The sequence below is a fragment of the Phoenix dactylifera genome, unplaced genomic scaffold, assembly GCF_009389715.1.
Source record: "Phoenix dactylifera cultivar Barhee BC4 unplaced genomic scaffold, palm_55x_up_171113_PBpolish2nd_filt_p 000117F, whole genome shotgun sequence".
Classification (NCBI taxonomy): Eukaryota; Viridiplantae; Streptophyta; class Magnoliopsida; order Arecales; family Arecaceae; genus Phoenix; species Phoenix dactylifera.
In genome coordinates, this window is record NW_024067686.1 from 152,109 (window position 1) to 174,734 (window position 22,626).

The following is a 22,626-nucleotide window of genomic DNA, read 5'->3' on the forward strand; positions in this document are numbered from 1 at the left end:
ACAACAAGTTGGGTTGTGAACTCATAAAACAATCAGACTGTAATCTGAGGATTATAGTGAACTCTCAAATGAGCTTGGGGAGTAGACGTAGGAGTAAGAGTTAGCTCTGAACCACTATAAATTTTGTATGTTTGTGTTATGGTTTATTACTCTTCCTTTCTTTACAGCTTTTCTATAACTGCTTTAGTTGCTTCTGCTTAAAGTCAAGAAAGCTTTCCTTATTAAAATTTGACTAGCTTATTTTTTTTAAAGACCCAATTTACCCTCCCTCTTGGGTTGTCTTCTGGGCAACAACTTGTTTCCATGGGCATGGCTTTCTTCACTTCTACGGTTCTCCCAAGAATCGTGTACTTCTCCTTTTCCCAAAGAACCCTCTCCACCGCCTCCGAATCAAAAAAAAAAAAATTGGACGAACCCGAAACCCTAGCAATTACTTGTGGTCCTATCCCTCATGACCACCACCTCCTTTATCTCCTTCATGAACACCAACAAATCCTCACCCTTTTCGGTGGGAGAAGGCCCCCCGAGTCCCCTGATCTTAGCCAGAATCTCTCTTCTTCCGCTGTCAATGATGGATCGCCGATGGATGCCAAAACGCCTTTTCAAGAATTCCTGTTCCTCCAGAGATGATTGAGTTAAGCTCCTCGAGCACCCGCTTTCGGTGCTCCTCTTCCTTCAAAGTTGAGAAAGTTAAGCTCCTCAAGCACCTGCTTCTGGTGCTCTTGTTCCTCTAGAGATGAGGGAGTTAAGCTTCTAGAGTACCCTCTTTCGGTATTCCTGTTCCTCCATGGAGGCGACAGTGATGTGCGCCATACCGTACCGTCAGAAACTTGACGAAGGTAAAATTGGCAAGCGCGGTCCCGTTCCAAACTCCAGCAGCAGTGCGCCACATCGTAACGTCAGAAGCTTAGCGGATAAACTTGGCAGGCACGGTCCTGCTCTAAACCCCAGCAGCAGCGCGCCACACCGTACCGTCACAAGCTTGGTGAGTAAACTTGGCATGCACGATTCCGCTCCAAACCTCAGCAGCAGCAGTGCCACACCATACCGTCGGAAGCTTAGAGAATAAACTTGGCAAGCACGACCCTGCTCCAAATTTCAGCAGCATCGCGCCATACCGTACCGTCAGAAGCTTAGCAAATAAACTTGGCAGGCGCGACCCCGCTCCAAATCCCAACAGCATCGCGCCACACCATACCGTCAGAAGCTTGGCAGGTAAACTTGGCAAGCGTGGTCCTGCTATCGATCATGGAGGTATACATCTGCATGGCATCGCCCCAGTCCTCAATCTCCGGCTTTATTTGTTGCCTCTGGCTCCATCATCCAGTTCAAGGTCTCTTACTCTTCTTTTATGGTGCTTTCATCTACAAAAATCGTTGAATGTCAATTATCTTCTCTCTGAGATCTATCCTCGCCGCGGACGTCTTCACCAAAGCTCATCCTCTTAGTATCTTTCGATATATTGTTTCCAACCTCTAGTTAGTGTCCACTTTACCCACTTGAGTTTAAGGAGGGATATTAGAATTATTGTAGGACCATTGATTGTGCCAAACATAATTAGTCTTCATAAAAGCTGATTATGCCAAACTTAGTCGGCCTTACCAAACTTCATCTTGATTGATTTGTGATTGATTGTACCAAACTTAGGCGGCTCCTAGTTCTATATAAAGGCTACTCCTATACATTGTAATTGACCGGCAGAAATATAATTCTCTTCTCTTATTCTTCTATTTCAACAAATAAAATAAGGAGAGTTTTACTTCTTAGAAACATCAAACAACCAAAAACATACTCCTTCAAGATGAGGGGGGAAATCAAGCATGCATGCAAAAGATCAAGATGAAGGTAGGACTGGCATCCACTGATGCTTGAGTTCAGCATCAGCTAAAGCACCAAGCCCTTAACATTGTATTCACTGCTCCACTGAAGTATTAAGCCATTAACGCTTCTAAATAGATGGTACCACAACCAACATTTAGCAGACTTTCCTCTTACATAATGTTCTACTGTTCTCTGCCTGGCTTCACCATTACATCCTACACTCAAACAAATGCCATAAGCTGCAATCAAAACAAGCTGCCGCTAGTTCTAGTCCTCACACACTATTTATCTGTGTGTATATCAATATAAACAGAAGCTATCCTCCACGACACAGCACCTTGTTTTCACAAGGACATTGGCGCATTCAGTTATTCAATCATCATACTTCAAAAATACAGACTCAGCTTCTAACCTAACTTATATGGTCTCATGTATCTTGTGTTAGTCACATAATGCTCAAGAAGAAACAGGAAAAATAAAAATAAAAATGGAATGCAACCGAGCAAAACCAAGCAAAACTTTATGGATTACAATATACTTGTAGCAATTAATGATAATATTAGTTTCCAGAACAGCAAAATCAGAAACCTACATTAGAGATACCAGCCCAGACATATTCTGAAAACAACAGAAAAAAGGACACCTTGAGACCTAAAAAACTCATCCAACCTCATTTTCCACATCAAACTTCCTTACAGTAAAGAGAAAGTAAGAGGGAGAATACACCATCCTCAATCCCCCTTCCGCCGGAAGGAGCAACCCTCGGTCAGCCTCGCACGTCCCCCAGTCGGCTGGCAAAGCACAGTCTGACAGTTCCCACAGACCACAACGGTCTGCGAGGGGCTGAACACAGTAGTGCTGCAGCACCCAACACAAAGATATACAATTAGAATTGGCGAATAGATCTCAGAAACCCAGCAAGAGTTAATGCCTTCAACATGAGTTACTCTGGATAAACAAAACCAGCAAATATAAGAAAAATCTTACATGTTGAAGCCAGGGCGGCCCAATGCATTTGGGGGCCTAAGGCGAACTTTCTAAAAAAAGGCCTTTTTTATTTTTTTAATAATAAATTTTTTAATTAATGTAAAATACTTTAAAAATTTATTTAAAAATAATTTGTCTAGCTTTTTGAGATACAAAATTACTAATCAAACGTTTGTACTCAAGATTCTAAAAATAATATTATCAAATATAAAAAAGTTGAAAATGATAAAACTTGATTATGTCCAGAGAAACAAACTCAAGTTCTGACGAGCGGTGCCGAACTCGATGACGAGAAGCGGTGCCGGAGACTGACGGATGGAGTTGGAGAAGAGGCCGAAGTTGCAACAAGAACACACCTGAATAGCTGAAATCTCGAGAAGCAAAATAATCCTGAATTCAAAAACTTGGTGATGACTGAGTTGTCAAGTAATTGAAATACTTAAGATAAAGGAAGAAGGATAAGGTTGCTCTAATAATTTCCACGAGGATATCTTTGTTATCTAAAAATTATAAACAAGCCAATGTATGTTATTGGTGGGTCAGACGGACAGTTCCATCCTATAGAAGCATAAGAAAATAAACTATGCTGGAAGAAACAAATAGTAATGGCTACAGAAAACTACTGCTTTCCACACATGCAAGAAAGAGGAGATGAGGAAGCTGAGGACATCGACACCACTTAAGTAGAAAGAAAAATGGTTAAAATATTAGAAATGAGAAAGGGATTACAGGTAGTCCATTAACCCAACAGCCTGTAGGAGAATGGGAGATATATGGGAAACTGGATAGATCCAGAAACAGAACAACTCCAAACACAAAAACACCCCATGTGATTTTTTTTTTGATCACACACCACTCCTTCACCAGCATCCAGATATATCTTTCCTTTCTTCTATTTTCTTCTACTGATGCTATGTACTGATCCCATCGGCCCATCCACCCACAATTCTAGCACTTGGTGAATCACTTCTTCCCCAGGTTTTGCCCTCACAGAATTGGATGAAAAATTTTGAATTTGGCTCTTCAAATGTTTCTCCTTTCTTTCTTTCTTTCTCTTCTCCTTTGTACACTATTGTCTACTGTTTGGTGCCTCACAAGTCCAGGAAGCCTGGCTTGCTTCCTTGGTCCAGGCTTTGACAAATTACAAATGAACAAAGAATAGATCAAAGTAACATTCAAGATTTATACACCTAATCAGAGATTTACCTGGCTTCCAACAGCAATGGAGTGCTTGTCCACTTAGCCCAAAGCGAAACTTGGGTTCCTGGATGTTCGTCCGCCGACGGTTCTCAGCGAAACACAAGTCTCCGGCGAAGCTCAGACGCTGCGGTCCGTTGGTCCCCAGGGAAGCACAGGCCGACAGGCGTCGGACTCGGACTCTACCACTCTGGCTCGGTGGCTTCCCTTCTTTCTCTGGAGAGGAGAGAACTCAGGCTCTGAGAGAGAAAGAGGCTGGGAGAGATGGTGACTCGGCGAGAAAAGGGGAGAAGACTGCTGCCTGTTGGGATTTTCTTTTGTTTTTTGGTACGAGTGTTGGAATTTGCTTTACAGCGAACAAGGAACAGAGAAGACTCTGTTCCTTGGACCTTGGCCCTGGCTGCGATGGGATTGTGCACGTCTGAGAGGCAGCGTCGCAGGCTTGCAGTCGCGGGGCGGCAGTCGGCAGAGGCTTACTTTTCAGTCGTATCGTCTTGAAGGCTTGAAGTTGAAGGAGGATAGCTCATAGCCATAGCCGTAGCTGTTACTTCACTGTAGCTTTATTTCTAATGCGGGGGCCTTCTTCGGCCCGAGGCCTTAGGCGGCCGCCTATCTCGCCTAAGGGTCGGGCCGGCCTTGGTTGAAGCATCCTTGGCACTTGACATCCTTCAATAAGACAAATCAAAACGAAAAATAATGGTCAGAATTATTAATTATTAATTAATAAATTAATGAAAAAAAAATGAAAATTTTGGTACCCCAAAAAAAAATTACCATGAAGAATGAATTAGGGGATTGCACAAGCCGCTTGAGCTTGTGCCTCCTCTTCTCAAGCTCGGCCGGGGGATTCAGCAGATCAATATCGTTTGAAAGAACCTAATCATTGGCAACAGAATTAAATATTTTAGCAAAGAAATAACAAAATCAAACAGAGAAACAAAGAAAGAAAAGAATCGAATCAAAGAATCCCCCAACCCAACCCCCACCACCCCCCCCCCAAAAAAAAAAAAAACTGACGGAAGAACATCCGAATTTAATCCCCGATGTAAAGAAAAAGGAGATCCAATAAAACTTTAAACTTTATACGCCAAAAAAAAAAAAAATCAGCAAATTAACACAGCCCAAACAGAATTTCAGTTCGATTGAAGCCCTAAACCGAATTAGAGAAATAAAACACAAAAACCTAATGAATTACAAGCCCTAAAAGGACAATCATTACATTATAACGATCAAACATGACGCACAAAGGAATCGATCCACGAAAAAGCCCCCTATGATACTAAAACCATAAACCCTAACAAGCAAAGAGATCGAGATCAAAGGCTGAGAGGTCGGAGAACTACCATTTCCTCGAAACCTAGAAGCGCTCCAAAACCCTAGATTTGGCTCCGTCTATCTTTCTCGACCACGATCTCACCGGCGGCGGCAAAGCGGGTTTATAAACTTTCTCGAGATGGCCTTTTATCTTGGAGATGGACAAATATTATCCATCAGATGTAGAATTGGATATCTTGACCCTTCGTGAGATGAATAAGGTCTGGGTTTCTCTAAATCAGTGGAGATCTTGGCGCAAATGGTAATGGCGGTTTGGCGAGATGGCCCCACCGGTAGACATGTGGTGCATTCACAAGAGGATGCGTGTCGATCACGGGATTGATCTTGAAGCTGATGTGGAGCTACACGTGTGAAATCGCATGGAGTGATCCAACTGAATGGTTGGATAAATGAGAGCCGTTGGATCCATGTAATGGTGGTTGATTTGATCAGAGCCGTTGAATTCATGTATCTTTTAAATTTAAGCATGGTGAGTAGTTAACTAGGTGATGATGAGAGTTGCACTTACCTAAAAGATGGTGAAAATTTGCTACTTTCTTGCTTTGTTGACAAAAACTTTTGATGGCCGCGAATGAAATGTTTGGTTGATATCCCTCATCATTACAATACAAGGTGGCCCATTATATTTGGGCCGAACATGAGTCGAAAAGGTAATCGCATTTCCCTTGTGGCTTTCTCGTCATTGAAAATCTCCACTGACTGCTCTTGCACCAAAAAGAAAAAAACTGCACTCAACATGAAATTAATAAATATTTTCCAATCTTTTGTTTCAGTACTTCTTTTATTACCCATAGCAACATAGAATCTAAAGAAATTCATAGTTAAACATAACCTAGCAAGTTTACCATATGTAATTATTGTAAACTATGGTCATCTTTGGCTTTGGATAGTTAGGTAAGCCAATTGTATTGTCTTCTTTTCTCCCATGCAAATGCAATCCATTTGAGAAGGTGTTTCCCAACTAGAAAACAGGTTTGAAACCTTGAAGAGAGAGGGGTAAAAAGAAAAGGGAAATCACTTTAACTGCCTTTTCTTCCCAGCCAAAAAAAAAAAAGATCGAAAGAGCTACCTAAGGCTTGGTTCAACAGCTTAATTAGATAGAAAGAACAACAAAAGCAAGCAGCCTAGAGGGAGAGGGTGATATCTCCATAGATGGCAAGAAGCGAATTTCAGCCAATCAGGCAGGCCTTGGTATCTCCGACAAACTGGAAAATCACTCTAAGGTAATGTATATATAATCACAACCCTGCATTATAAAGGTGGGTAAACACCCCACCAACAATAATAAACCTGGTCAGTAGATAAGCATTATTAGGCAAGTAAAAATAGCTTCAGTCTAGAACAAATGCCTTTCTACATTATGGATGACTTTCAGAAATCTGATGCCATATACACCAAAGGCCAGTTGATGCCAAACCTTGCAACCATATATAACAAGATAGGAAGAAAGTAGGTTAATAGTTTTCACATAATAGGATCTATTACTAATTAATTCCGAAACATAAGCTAAAGCTGCTAAACAGAGGATGGCAACTACTTGTCGCATAAATATATACAGGACAACTTATGATGATGGCCACTCCTGATCAGTTCTTATAAAAAGATATGACACATCAGATTGGTGTAGAAATAGTCCCAGTTTAGATATAACTGAACAAGTGCAGTCACCAGCTTGTAACCCAGACAAAGGCATTTCAGTTTTGGAATCATCCATCTGGTTTACCCCGTGCAATCTTTCTTCCAGTGCCCAAACCTGCCACACTTGAAACAAGGAGAATTGGGAGATCCGACACGCTCACTCATCCAGTGCCCCTCTTTACCAAATCTACAGCATTTTCCTGGCTTTGATGCACCTGGGCTCTCACCATGTAAACTGAGTCTTTTAATTCCTGATAGTTCTGCCATGATGTTAGGTTGATTCTGCCTCTTTGGCGATAATGGCGGTGATTCTGGAACAATTGATGCCTCAGGTAACATCTCTAACATATCCTCCTGTTTGTCTTCATTCACTGCCTCACCTGCTCCACCATCATTTGTTCTGGGTTCCTTCGGCTCAGGCACCAGAATGAAATTTGGATGCCCATTTTCACCTAAAGCGTTGTTCTTAGTGCCACTGTCCATTGCTCGTTTCTTGGGCTCCTCATGTGCAAGGCTAAAATCTGGACCATCAACCCATTGAAAGTGATTGCACTCTCCTTGACCCTGGAAAACGAGCACCGATCGCAATTTTCTTATTGACTACTGAAAGAGTGAAGTAGAAGAGGAAGGGAAAAAAGAAATCTTAAGCATGACAAATTCATAATGATCAGAGAAGATAGTGTACAGCAAAAATTAATAGTTGAATTCAGTATGCATCACCTGCAGAATGAGTTGCTTTACACAGAGCAGTCTAACAAGGCCACATGAGAAGTGTTTCAAAACCTGAAGGCAAAGCAAACTAAAGTTTTGACTGGATTCATTAAAAAGAGGGGCTAAGTTCTGCGCAAACCTTTTCTAAGGCTATCCTATAGTTCTGCTCGTCAGCCACTTATCAAGGATTAGTTGCTGTTGCTCTTTGTGCATAAAAAGGGAAAGGTAAAATAGTGAATGTGCATTGTGAAACATGCACAAATGTTTATCGACATGGCTAGACTATTAAACCACCAGTGAGATCAGAACCTAACTAGCACAAGATGGGTATGAGCTATTTACAAATGATGACCGACACTGAGATCATGAATCACCAGTTTTCTTTCGCCATGCAAAAACTTTAATAAACAAAAATTGACATTAGAGTAGGAAACTGTTGCCCTTGCAAAGAAAAAGAACAAGAGAGCAAGCACGCTATTCCTAGACATGAATCATTTCTTCTAAGGAAGACTTAAACATGGGTTAAAGAAGTTAACGGGATAGCTTATGGAGTCTGCTTTCAAGATTTCTTGAGATTCATAATCAGAAAATAACTCATCATCCATACTTTTGTAGTACTAATGATAAATTTGTGATTGCAACTGCCAGTATGTAAAACAGACACCAAAGCAAACGCTATTACTTAACTATTGATTATCAAATCACCGACTTACAACCCGATAGACTCATTATCCGACTTTGGAATTATAGAAAAGTGTAGACACCCCCAAATGTAGCAGGGTGAATAATCTACTTGCTTGGTTGCATCTAACCCAATGCAACCCATTCCCAGCCAATCCGACCTATTCCCACCCACGCACACAATGTCAGTCCCAATCTACCGAGTCTGAGCTAATCTGATCCTATTGAACTTAAGCCTCGCCGCAATGTTATACTCAATCAAACCAATCACACCCAATCATAGCCAATCTACCCAATCACACTCGATGACCCAATGACACCCAATCCTACACCATCATTCTCGATCATACCCAATCTTGCTCAATCAAACCCAATCAGACCCAATCAAACCCAATCATGTCTGACTAGACCTCATCCTACCCCCATCATACTCAGCCTAATTCGAGCACAATTGACCCAACCCTAAGGACCAAGCACAACTCATGCACCTAAAGAGCCTAAAACCTACACACTCGCATCTAAATTTAGACCCAAGATGAACCCAATGTAGGCTTACACTATACCCAATTGTCATGACCACAACCATGATATCCTTACCCTCTCTCATATAGCATAGGTGCACACCATGAACAAGATTCCATCTCATGAATGTCTGCACCTAGCTTAAAACACCCTTTTTTTAGCCTTCATCATCCTCTCCCTTAGACTACTTAGTGTGATAATTGACACCTTAATAAACCTCCACTCATTTTTTTTTTTGTGTGTGTACAACGGCGGACCTAATTTTTTTCATGACTCCCTAGATCTAACTCAAATCTCTCACACTCACCTCTAATATCATATATTTTTCCAAACACCATTCTCCCATGCTACCACTTTTGCACCAAATCCCAATCCCACTAATGCACAAAGGCAACATGTTATACATAACAAACTTCCCCTCTCAATACCATTTTCATGGCATGCCTTGGACTAAATTTCGTATAGTGTGTTTGGTGATCATACCCTTGTCTAATGACCTATTTAGCCTTTTAAACCCTCTTTGAATCTAGTAAAAACACAACTATGCCGTTCTAACCTCCTCCATTGGATCTTATTCTTCCGTTTTAGAAAATCTCGATCATTCCCTCTCAACATCATCAATCCAGGAGAAGAGGGGATTGGCCTATCTCTTCTTCCATCTAGCATCCCTCTCCATACTTGCATTATGCTCTCTCCTCATCCTAGCCCTCCCCTCTATCCTTCATCTCATCCATTTAGAGAAATGCAATCTCCTTAAATCTTAGCCCTACACCTCTATAATCCTCATCTTCGCCTCTCTAGCCAATAAGAGCATGCCATCTCACATCAACCCTAACCACTAGATCCAAAGAGATCTAATCCTAAATTCTAGACCTTGAATCTCAAAGGAAAACAAGAAACACACTCATACTAAATCCTAGCCCTTGAGCATAGGCACAACATCAGTCCCTTTCTTTACACTCTAGCCAATGGGATCAGGACATTTAGCACTTCATAACAACACTTTGGTCTAAGGATATCCTATCCCTCATTCAATCCTAACCCTTAAACCACCCTTCTCCCTCTATAAATACCCTCTATTCTACCCTAAAATCAGGGGAGGAATTGGGGAGAAAATAGAAAGTACATGGAGACTACCACAATTTTGTCTTGAAACCCTAATAATCTTCCCATGCCTTCTCCTACCTTCATCCACCCATAAGAAACCTGAATCTGTATACCTGCATAGCCTATTGCAACCACTGCAGGAGCAAGAACAAGAGCTTTGGGTGCCACATCCTTCTCCTCTCTCCCTCTCTTCCTGTTTTCTTTTACTTCCATCATACATGCATGAAACCCTAGTCTATTAGAGATAAGACACCCTTTTTACCCTTAGGACCTCCTCCAAGAAGGGGTGGTCAGGTGTGCCTTTTGGCCCTTCCCCACCATTAACCTAGATCCAAAAGAAACCTATACTCTTATTCCTCATTACGTTCTAGCTAACCTAGAAGCCTAGTGGCCACTCCCACACCCATAGGGTTCCACTAAGAAATAATTGCATCTAAGTGGTAAAATAGATCTCTTGCATCTCTTCCTACTAATTAGATTAGCAGTTTCATTTCTTGTAGCAGCATTAAGTTTTTGTTTTGTTGCTTTGTTTCCTTTGTTTATCTCACTTTTCTTTGCTTTGAGGAGTTTAGGAGAAGCATCAAAGAAGGAAAAAGGAGGTAATTTCCAATCCCACTTGTAGTGCTAATCTATGCTTCATGTTTGGTAGTTTAGGTGCATGATAAAATACTTCTTTATGCATAATTAACTGATAGGTCTTGCACGGCATGATGCTTGTTTAATATTCATAGCAAGGTACTTGCTTAGTTAGGTTCCATAGCACCATACCTGATAGTTTATATTCATAGCATCATACTTGCCCAGTTTAGTCTATGCTTAGCTTTATGAGATACTTGTTCACATGTTTATTCATGCTTCGTTGATTAGAAATGCATGATAAGTAGTAGGACTTGTTTGGCTACTAGCATGATAGGGTGATTGCAAGCATGTTTCCTTCTGGGTTTATTTATTTAATACATACTTTCATTTAGTTATTTATACCTTAGCAAAATGATGCATGCTTCTTTTGTCTAGCTCATATTTTGCTTGCTTGGTTTGTAGTTTGTTTGCTTTATTATCTAAACCAAAAATAAAATAAAACCTAAGGTCTTGCATCATACTCTTGCATTTCTATCTTCTTTAACAAACCCTTGAGACGAGTAAGGTGTGCTCTTTTGTTTCTAGAACCAAGGAAAGGCACCTAAAGCCTCAATCTTCTTTTCGAAGCCAAGCCGAAACCTCCTGTATTTAGTCTACCACACCCCAGTGCATGACTAAGCACTTAGGGCAAGCCCAATCCCCACAATTTGCATAAAAGCAGCAGTTTGGCCAAGGGGCGCGACTAACAGTCGAGCTGGCATGACAGGGCAACTGCAACCCGATCCCTTTGGTTCAAGATAGTTTACTTTAGGCTTGGGCCAATCTGTGCATAACTGACATGACTAACAGTGATGCCGATTAGCACAAGTAACTAACTCAGGGCTGGATGTGGGCTTATCAGGGCATCAGTTCGACGATTGGCCCCCATCAATTTGACACGAAAAACAATCACATAGATCACTTACAATAAGTTGATTTAACCAAATAATTGTGTAATTGAGCTTGATTTAGCCCAATTTAAATTTTCTGCTAATAGAAAACTATTAGCCACGCCAGTCAGCAAAAGGTAATGTTTTTGATTTTTTTTTTTACAATTTGTTTTAGGTCCAACTGAATTCAAACTTTGTTTTTCCTAGTAAAAGGGATCATTTGCATCATTCTCCAACTAGTTTCAATCCCTAATTGTGGTAGATGTATGCACTCCACTTCTCATCACGTTCGTATTTTGAGCCAGCTCAAGTCATTTATCTTTCCCAAGTTCAATCGTGGCTTAACCAGGTTCCCATGACCCAAGATCCATCTTTCACTCAACCAATCATGCAAAATCATCCTCATTAGACCCGCAATTCATATCGCTAATTGAGCCTCCAAATTTCATCAAAAACTAACAAAATCATTGCTTCCATCAATACCACTTTAGAACAATCTCTTCCAAAATTCCTTGATACCCAATCTAATCTTCCTCCTACAAACCCCTCACCAACTTTGCTTCCAAACCATACTCTTTCTACTCATCCCCATTCACATCCATTCCTTCACAACCCATCGAGTTGAATAATCTTTATCCTACCTTAATTGCAAACCCTTATCCTTCATCTACATCTACTCATTCTAATCCGATCCTGCCCACCATTGCAACACCTAGTCCACCCAAATCATTGCACTACATTGAACGCCCAAAGCAATCTCAATGTATTCAATTAACTATCAATTCCAAGATAAGGATGAATTTATGCTAGCCAGCACTACCTTCTTTATCCGGCAGGCGAAATATTTACGACCAGCATTCTCCCCATCTGTCATTGTTAGGACTCTGCATCTTCCAGCACCACAAGAGCATGTCGGATATGAAGACTCGCCCGCACCATGCTGCAGATCAGGCTTTGCAGGGATTTTGGCACCACGTTGTTGAAAGGGTTTTGTAGGGCTGCTGTAACCATGCTGCTGATTAGGACTTGCCGTGTCGCACCAAAGGAAAAATTTGCACTTCTCAGTGGCCTAGAATTTAAAGGAAGAATTTAAGCTAAATTTTCAAAAATATATATACAATTAGGGAAAGAAAAATCCACCAAAATTGCAGATTGTAGTTCTAGTAGATTGCCAAAATAAAACAAAGATATATGTACACATTCATGAACGGATACTAAGCCAAAAATAAATCCATAAGTGGAGAGAACTTCTTGCCAATCTTGCAGTAAAATCAGAAAGTAAAAAATTTAAAGAATCGTTTAATAAGCAGTTGAACAACTACACCGGGCATGTTATTACTGATTTTATCTGAAAAATGTACAAGCATACAAAACAAAGAAGTTCAAGTCCCAGTCTCCCGGACCTGAACTAAAAAATATAATTTTTTTTCTATTTTTTAAGTAGATTTCAAGTAAAAGACTAAAAATAAGATCTTTCTGCCTACATGCTCACAACCAGAGTAAGATTCAAGTAAATAAGATTAGAAATCCCATATGATTCAATCAAAAATCCAATTTTGACGCATCTAACTCGAGTCTAAACATATCAAAAGGAGATCTTTATCATATGAGAAGTCAGATAATGTAATCAAAAACGGCAAAAAAAAAAAGATGGATGAAACACAAATCACCGATTTCACGGGGCAACGGTAGAAATCCCTGTTGGGATTGCGTTCAGTCCTCGATGTCAGCACGATGCAAGGCCCCCGCCCACAGGGGCACTGCCTCTCCGGGTACCCCCGGCCACCCGGCGCCCCGATGCCGGCGGCGGCGGAACCGGGAGACCCGGGGCTCGGCCTTGCCCTCAAAGGGCAGTCCCGCACCCAGTGCCCCTCTTGGTTGCAGCCAAAGCAGACGTTTTTCTGGTAGCAGGCTCGGTCGGGGGTACTTTGGGGACTTTTTGGCTCTTCCCGGAACACCCCCACAGCCGGCTCGGGAGCTGGGGCACACGAATCCATGTTCTCCTCCGACCCCATTTTTCTCGTCGGATTAAGAACAAGTTTGGTATCTAAGAAACACCGAAGAAGAAAAGGAAAAGTTAATAAATCTTTTCCTTGATGATGTTAGTTGCTATCACTAATTTTGGAAAGAAACTAAAAAAGCGGAGAGAGAGGAAGAAAAGGCGAGAAGATTCCCGCCGGGTGCCGAAAGTGGCGGAGGAGGAAGGGAAAAGCGAACAGTTTGAAGCCTCGGGGAAAGAAAAAGGAGGGAAGGGGTGAGGCAAAGCATGCATAGACAATAATATGCGACGAGTAAGGAATAGCAATTTTAGCATTTAGAAGTACTCATCTTTAATATTTATTTATGTTCAGTGGGTTGTCAGACATTTAAACCAGTGCGAGAAATTAAATTGTCGTGAGCGACACCTCCATCAATACAAATATATTATATTTTTTTCTTACAAGTGGCATGGGTCAACCGTGTCGGAGCAGGAATAGATTGGATATGGATTAAATATTAATATAATTATATTTATATTTATATTGTTAATTAGCATCTATTATTAATAAAGATATTAAAATTAATATTTATATTTGTTCTAAATAGAAATATAAATTAAATATTATATATATATATATATATTTTTGTTATAAACAAATACGAATACAAATCAGATATTAAATATATCTATATTTTTTATCTAAATGCAAACATAAATGAGATATTTTTTTGACATACTAATCAAAATTTGAGAAAAATTTAATGATAAAAATAGCAATAATAATGTAATCATAAAAAATATTTAATTAAAAATATAATATTAGCAAGCATTCACCAATAATAAAAATTAATAATTTTATAAAGGATATACTGCTCAAGATTACTCCTCACCAAAGTAGACGGGATCTATGGCACCTCCAAAGCTCTCACGATCATCATCGGTTGTAATTGCTGGGTGGAAACTAGAGAATGGATAAGACCTTTGAAACTCTAGTTGCTTAAAGACGACAAAGATGAAAGAGGGATGAAATGGACGAATGAAAAATTTGAGCCTTTCAGACATGCAGGGTGATTCAGAGGATTTTATTCATCGGGTATTCCGATTCAAGTTACTATCTTAAGTGACGGTCATCCCATATCTAAATTTCTTTTAGTTTAGGTTTGGTTAATCACTTAATTGGTTCCCCTACTATATGGATATCCGGATCCAGATCCGAATCTAGAAAAAACGGAAGTATCCACATTTGTATCTATATCCAAGAGATTTTTGAACTGACTATCCAAATCTGTGTTCGAATCCAATTAGACCAAAAAAAATAGTATTTGAATCTAATTCAAATCAACCATGAAAATGGATATGGTTGGATATAATTTGATGCTCTTTTAGCCCTACATGTCTAGTATGAATATATCCAAGAAAATTAGAAATGAAAATATTGCACAACGTGGTCGGAATAGCCAAAAAGTTAGTCCAAAGAACCTCTCTAGAGTTCTCCACCACAAAGGAGGCAATCTAGTCCGCAGCATTGTTCGCTTCATGGTAGACATGCTTGGCTACCTAGAGAACACTCTCACACTCCTCCAACTATCAACCAGGAGCAGATGGGCAATAGCGAACAATGTCTAACTATGGATCCAGTCGATCACCATCGTTGAATACCCCTAGATAACCAAATGGTCAGCCTCAAAACCTGCCTCATGTAGGTAATCCCTTCTAGGTCGCTCTCAGCTTAGCTCCCGAAATTGAGGTATCAAAGATCAATGACCCACCCGCTACAACTAGCCTGAAGTTCGGACCCCAGATCATGAACCTAGCTTCGCCTCTACTATCATCATCCGCCACACTATCATCAAAGTTGACCTTGAGGAAGCTCAGGGGTGGGCACTCCCAAGGTGACGTAAACCAACTAGGACTGCAAATGGGTCGGGTTGGGTCGGGTCCTGAGTGACGCCGACCCAACCAGTTTCTTGCTCGGATCCTAATTTTGAATCCAAACCCGATCCGGTTAAAGATCGGGCAGGGTCGGGTCCACAATAGACCCAACGAGTCATTCGGGTCGGGTCAGGTCTATATATAACTCGGTCCCAACCCAAAAAAAAGGGGTCTAGTTTGGATCCACTTGTTCGGGTCCGATGCATCACTCAATCCTCAGTCTTTTTTTTTTTTTTTGCCACCCTAGCCAACCCCAGTCGTGCACTTATCTCCATATTCACAACACGCAAACAGAAGAACTCATCCTTCAATCTAGTATTTTCTATCTAATCATCATTCCAACTTCGGTAGGCAAGTGCGACGAGCACCAAAAAAGATCACACCAAGAAAGTCCCTTTCGGATTCCTATGGAATAACCTATTCCCCTGAGTAACAGGTCAGATGGTCACGAGGGTCAATTGTTCAATGAGCCGTTCATTTGCTTCAAAAATCGAAAACAAAACAAAAAAAGAAACTAAAGTCACATTGTCTGTACTTTCCAACAGGACAAATCACAATTGGAAACTAATAAGAGACAAGAGAAAAATAGAAAAGAATAAAAAAAGAATGTCGTTGAGGCAGAGAAAGACAAAAGGGTATCCCTTAAAGCCATGAGCCATCTAGGGCAGTAATAGACTTCTCTCATATACAAGCCAAAGGCCAATGGTCCAATAGAGCAAACTCTAGAGCAACAAGAGTCCAAGACAAGCAAAACCATGCTCATGCAAGATGGCAATGTCATGCATAAAGATATAAGATAGTATGTGCACTTTTATGTGCTATAAATAACCTTATAACAAGAGCCAACCACCATTATTTCATCGCAAATGGCTACCTTAAGCCTCTGTTTCTCCCTCTTGTTGGCTGCAGGCATAAGCGCTCAGCTCCTATAATAATAAAATTTTAAAATCTTTTTCTTAAGATTTTTTCTACGACAAAATCAATATATAGGTCACTTGGGTCGAGTTAGGTCTAAATTCAGTAAATTCAGACTCGACCTAAAAATAGAACAGGTCTAATTTTAGGACGCGACCCGGCCCCGCGAGTTCTCCAATTCAGGTCCGGGTCGAGTTGAACCGGGTCGGGTTGGGTCAGGTGAGAGGTCAGCCCGACCCATTTGTAGCCTTAAAACCAACTAAGTCACTGCATGAGCAGAAAGAGAGTCCTAGATGTCCCAAGCTTTCTCAATCTCTTCGGCTGTGGAGGGAGAGGAGACCTCAGTAGCTTGCACCAGTGCCCTCTCCAATACAAGCCACACCGCATGTGTGCTGCCCTCAAAAAGATGGCCGTTCCTAGTGAGCCAGATATGATAGATAATATAAGCAGCCATGATACCTCACAACCTAGAAGACTTGCTGTCAGAACTCTCCTGAAGGAACTTCAGAAAGGTTCGGGTGGGAGTTGTTGATCAGAGAACTGGCAAGAAGAGACCGGTTGGGTTCTACATATGCACCACTTTCTGGCACTCAAACAAAACATGATCCTGTTAGCATCCCTCATATGCCATGAAAATTTCGAAATAATTTTCAGATTGCAGCGGAAAAACATATGCGGGATCCGTTCATTGCATGAACGTATTTTAAAACCTTTCGTTTGTAGATAGATTAGAATTAAATTATTTTAAATCATTTTAAAATCATTAAGAAGATCAGATCTTAACCTTGTGCGAGTAGATGGTCTCTGCAAATCTGATTTACGTGGTATTTGATGAGGGTTCAAGGGAAGCCGCATACGCGTCCGGCCTCTATAGGTATCCACACGAAGTACTGACTCGATCGAAGCCTTTGGATCTCACCGGGGTGCTAGCTCCCTTGCAAAGATGGCTATGGATGGCTGAAGTCCTCTCCTTTGAATCAACCTTTGATTGGCTTGAGAGGAGGAAGAAGAAGGAAATGCCAAGAAAGAAGAAACAAAGGCTCTTCGCAGCCTTTTACTTTCCCTTGCGCTAGAACCAAAAGAAGAAGAGAAAGGAGATGACGCCACCTTTATTTTCTTCCCTTGCTCTTGTGGCTGAATGGAGGAATGGGAGATGGTTCCTTGCTGCCAAAAATCCCAAGAAAAACCATGAAAAATTCGTAGCCCCTTTGAACCCCTCTTTTACGGTGTGTGGATAGAGATGAGCTCCTAAATTTTAGGAGCTCATCTTTATCCCTTTGTGAATTCAAATTAGGAGGGGGGTGGCCCCTCCTTTTTCCTTCACGCCACCAGCCAAGGGAGGGGTGTAGGCCCCTCCCTCTTCTCCCATTTGGTTAGCCCCACTTAATCAAATTACGCGGGGATTGGGTTAGGACTAGTTCTAGGTCCAATCTTATTCAAAATAGGACTAAGTGCACCCAATTTAATTCCTCCAAATCCTAATCTAATTAGAATTTAATTGAACCATGACTCAATTGAACTCTTCAATCCTAATCCAATTAGGAGTTATTTAATTAATTATATTAAAATTAAAATTAATTAGGACTTGAGAAAATCTTAATCTAATTAGGACTTATTCAAATTTCAGCCCTAAGACAATTAGGACTTTAGAAATCCTATTCCAAGTAGGACTCTAATTTAATTTGAAATCCTAATTCAATTAGGACTTCATAAATCCCACTCCAAGTAGGACTCATGATCAAGTCCAATTAATTAAATCCAATTAATTAAATTAAATTGCAATCCGATTGCAATTATTCCTTCTTCTAACCACTAACTCTTAGCGGGTTAACCATTTATCAATCTAATTGATCATATGTGATTCTTAATCACAATTCAACCATCGGATCGGTCAATATTTCTAATGTGTGTGACCCCATAGGTTCCATTCTGACTGGTAGTGAGATATATTGTGATCTTTATCACAATATTATTGAAAACTCCTTTCAATGGGTTGAAACAATTCCAACTCAACTCACCAAAGATTATCGACCATCGAGATGATCCCTGTGAGTCTCACCATCCACCAGTGACACCTAGCAGTATGTAGTGGCTACCCAGCAGAATAGAATGATGAACCTCTAGGTGCAGTTATCGTATGATACAGTCCTTCTATCGTGGATCCCTACAGACCGGAGGTCATGGATAACTCGTCAAACCCCGTCGTCTGTCATATGTCTAGATTTATTCGACTTGAGTTCGATAGTGAAAAAATCTTTCTCCACTTTATATTACTGCCCTAGCCAAGGTCTTAGAACTTAGTCTAATAAATCACATAGGATCACTCCTCTTCTATCAAGGTCGATAGATTCCATGTAAGTGCATACCCTACTCCTACAGTGAACTTACTGCAGCCAATCTACACTACAAGGACCTATATGGCTAGAGACCATGTATACATGTAGTCAAACTACAATAACCTCACTGTGAGTAGCCAAAGCACCGTATGTCAAAGGACCAGTCATACTACTGCAACATCAAGTAAGTCACTGACGAGTGGATAGACATCTAAGTGACTTCTTGTCTTGGTCACGCTCAGTACCCTTGTTCTCTAACAAGCACCTGCACTATCACTTCAGTGTCCCTACACTGTGGACTCAAGTCTCGTCCATCCAGAAGAAAAGTGATCTGTGCACTGATCGGATCGATCACCGTCCTCGTGATGATCCATTGATCAGGAGCATTTAGAAATTAATCACCAATGATACATGGCTCAAATTCTCAACTCTTGAGAATATGTATCATTATCTTATTAATTCCTTAGACGATTCATAGACACATAAATAATATGAATGAAAAGATGCCCATTTATTATTCAATAATAATAAAGTCAAGTACAAATTTATGTCCTAGAATTAATAATGTGTCCGCCAGATTGGCTTCTAGGGCATACATCTAACAGATCCACCGTCTCCTCCTCTAAGTCAAAAAAGGAGCAGGTCAGGGTGATGATCAAACCCCAGCCACTCAACACATCCCTGGTGGGCAGGCGACTCCAGGCCACCTTTCAGATGAAGAGGTTGACCCTAAGGTGGACCCCCAATCTCCAAATCCAAGCACCATCTAGACTCTAGGCAAGTTGCCCCCGACCAAACCATAGAGGTCTCTTGCCCTCATCTTCAGCCTGTAGGAGGATCTCCAGACTCGCATGTCAAAGCAGTCATCAGCTAGGATCGGAAGGGAGAGAATCAAGTCTGCCAACCTCCCTCCAAAAAGGCGAGTAACCAACTCATTATTCTATCTCCTCTTGCCATGGTGGAAAAGATCATAGGCATGCAAGCCCACCGCAACCTTCGTACTGACCGTAGTAGGCCATGAGCTGAGAGGGAGGTCCGCTAGCCACACATCCTCCATCACAACCATTGAACGACCATCCCAATTAGCCACCTAACGTTGGCCATCACCAGCAAGGCATGGGAGCAAATCGCCCTCCACATATTGAGCAACTCTATCTAGCTCAGATCTCAGCACCGTGGGTCCACGGGCCATACTTGGCCCTCATCATAGAGCTCCAAAGGCACTCCAGCTCAAGGATAAATCAAGCAACATGTTTGGCCAACATCATCTCACTCCTAGTAGTCAGGGGCTAAATGCCCAGACCTCCATCGTGGAGAGGCTAGCTAACAATTTCCCACACCACCAGGTGCACTCGTCTCCCACTAGTGTGCGAACCCCACAAGAATCTTCTAAATATCTGCTCCAACTTTAGGAGTAGGGCTTTTCGGCAGGATAGTGTAAGACAGGAGGTAGATTAGTATAGAACTAAGGATCGACCTGACCAAAGTCATTCTGCCCATCATAGATAAAGATCTGCACTACCACCCCTCCAACCGGTCTGGAATCCTCTGCTCCACTGCCATGCACTTGGTACGTCAGAACCTCCCCCCCTGTCAGGTATGCCAAGGTAGCTCCAAGATCCACTATGTTCTATGATCCCCAAACAATCCCTGATGGCATGCTTGACTTGAGGCTTGGCCTTTGAGCTAAATAGGATTATAGAGTTGCAAAGGTTCACCTTCTAGCCCCATGCTGAACAGTATCCCTCTAGATCCTCATGAAGAGTGCAGCATTCTACACAAATGTCTGACCCAACAGGAGGTAATCATCTGCAAAAAGTAAGTACAAAACCGGCTGGGGCCCTAAACTAGTGTATAAGCCTCAAGGCCTCAATACAGGATCATAGCCCAGATTACTTGGGGCAAAGCATCGGCACAAATGTTAAAACGATAAGGGGAAAGGGGGCACCCATGGTGAAGACCCATGGAGGAGTGGAAGAAGTCCGTCAAGGTGCCATTGACCAAAATGGTGAAGGATGGAGCACAAATACAATCAAGGGTCCAACTAATCCACGTGCCATGGAATCCATGATCTCCAGTGAGAGCCAAAAGAAGTCCCATTGCAGCCAATCGTAGGGCCTCTCCATATCAAGCTTGATAGCCATGAGATTGCAGTGAATCAAGGCTCTCTACAAATCATACAGAAACTCCTAAGCAATAAGAATTTTATCGGAGATGCTGTGACCACCCACCAACACCCCTACTCCAAGCTAAAAACGTGTAGGAACATGGGCTTCAGTCTAGACACCATGATCTTGGCCACAGCCGTATACAGGTTGTACATAAGCTAATTGACCTGAAGTGCTTGGGTTCGAAAGTGTCAAACCTCTTCGGTATTAGAGTGATGAAAGTCCTCTTCCAAGAATTCAGTATACTCCCCATGACAAAGAACTGCTAGATGGCCGCCGCCACCTCATGATGGATGATGGGCTAGTATCTCCTGAAGAACATGGGAGGGAAGCCATCTGTCTTGAGTGCTTCGTCCTCCGCCATGGACTAGAATGCCTTCAAACATTCTTTGCTGATGCCTCAATAATCAGGAAGCCATTCTCCAAGGTAGAACCGACACGTTGGGAGGGGGCAAGAGAAGGACCCATCCCCCCAGCCTAGCTGTCCACCTCGATCTAAAGAAGTAAAGGATCTCATGTCTAATCTTCTCCTCACTGTCCACCCACTACCCACTAGTGCTTCTGAGGCCATAGATCTAGTTTCAATACTTTCTGATGATCATAAATAGGTGGAAGAATCTACTGTTCCTATCTCCCTTCCTAATCCATTGGACCCTCGACTTTTACTTCCACAGCACCTCCATCTACCGAAGTAAGGAGTGGGGACTTGCGAGTAGATAGCTTCCTCCGAAGCTCTGCCTGCGAGAGCCCACCATCGTGGTGTTCCCTCAACTAGAGATCAGAATAGAGGCCTCGATCTCATCCAGCTTTCTAAAGATGTTGCCCACCTCCACCCAGTTTCATCGATGGAGCCTCTGCTTGGTGAGTTCCAATATGCGTGTCACCCAATACATGGCATCACCATGCATCGGGGTCCTCTAGAAACCTTACAGCGATATTTCAATATTGGGTGTAAGAGAGCCAAAACTTCTAGAACCGGATGGGGCAGACTCGGTGTAAATAAGGATCGACCAGTGGTCAGAAGCAATTCGAGAAAGATGACGCACCTAATGGTTGGAAAATTGCTGAATTCAGTTGGTCGTAGCGAAAGCCCTATCAATCTGCTCCCAAACTCTAGTGCTACTCAGATGGTTGTTGTACCAGGTGAACCTAGGCCTAGAAAAGCCGAGGTCAATCAAGTCATTCACCATGATAAATTCTCAAAATTGCCTAGTCCCAACTTTGTCCGAGAAGGGCTTACCCTCTCTCCTGAGGCTCATCAATGCAGTTGAAGTCACCAGCAACTAAAGATGGAATGTCCTAATCAATCAAGGTTGAGACTAAAGGGAGAATTTTCCAAGTTGTCCGATAAAATCGGACGCCAGGCATGAAAAATTTGTTTTAAAATTTTTATTTATAACAATTATAAATATTAAACATACTAATATGTAAAACATACCTCGATCCCGCAGCGGAAGTTGGATGAGGTATGCCGGATCTGGATATGGATCTGGATCCCTGAAGGTAGCTCTGCGAGGCTTGGATCTGCAGGCCCTCTACTTCGCACGCACGTCGAGCTTCATAGGAAGGTAGGATGACTTTGATATTCATGCAAAACACTTTTTGCAAATGGGACCCTAGAAGAACATAAATTCTTTTTTTCTTTTTTTCTCTTTCTTTTTTTTCCCTAACAGCAAATCACTGTTTCCATTTCTCTCCCGTTTCTTCACGGCACGCCCGAGAGCAGTGACGCCTGAGTTTGATCCCGATCACAGAGGAAGAGGGAAGGCAGGAAAGAACGCCGGATC

The 22,626-nt window shown here is 41.7% G+C and overlaps 2 protein-coding genes across 2 annotated transcripts; both read right to left on the reverse strand.

Annotated features, from left to right (window-relative positions):
• Window positions 1-2,324: 2,324 nt before the first annotated feature.
• LOC113460948 (40S ribosomal protein S27-2-like) lies at window positions 2,325-5,587 on the reverse strand. Its single transcript, XM_039116628.1, has 4 exons — window positions 5,349-5,587; window positions 4,780-4,881; window positions 4,646-4,671; window positions 2,325-2,682 (listed from the first exon to the last, which is right to left on the reverse strand). Exons 1-4 carry the CDS (start codon window positions 5,349-5,351, stop codon window positions 2,553-2,555), a joined length of 261 nt encoding a protein of 86 aa, XP_038972556.1. The 5' UTR covers window positions 5,352-5,587; the 3' UTR covers window positions 2,325-2,552.
• Window positions 5,588-6,669: 1,082 nt separating this feature from the next.
• LOC103723908 lies at window positions 6,670-13,990 on the reverse strand. The gene is made up of 3 exons (XM_039116629.1): window positions 13,178-13,990; window positions 12,328-12,576; window positions 6,670-7,542 (listed from the first exon to the last, which is right to left on the reverse strand). The coding sequence occupies exons 1-3, from the start codon at window positions 13,520-13,522 to the stop codon at window positions 7,060-7,062; spliced, it is 1,077 nt and encodes a 358-aa protein (XP_038972557.1). The 5' UTR covers window positions 13,523-13,990; the 3' UTR covers window positions 6,670-7,059.
• Window positions 13,991-22,626: the final 8,636 nt, after the last annotated feature.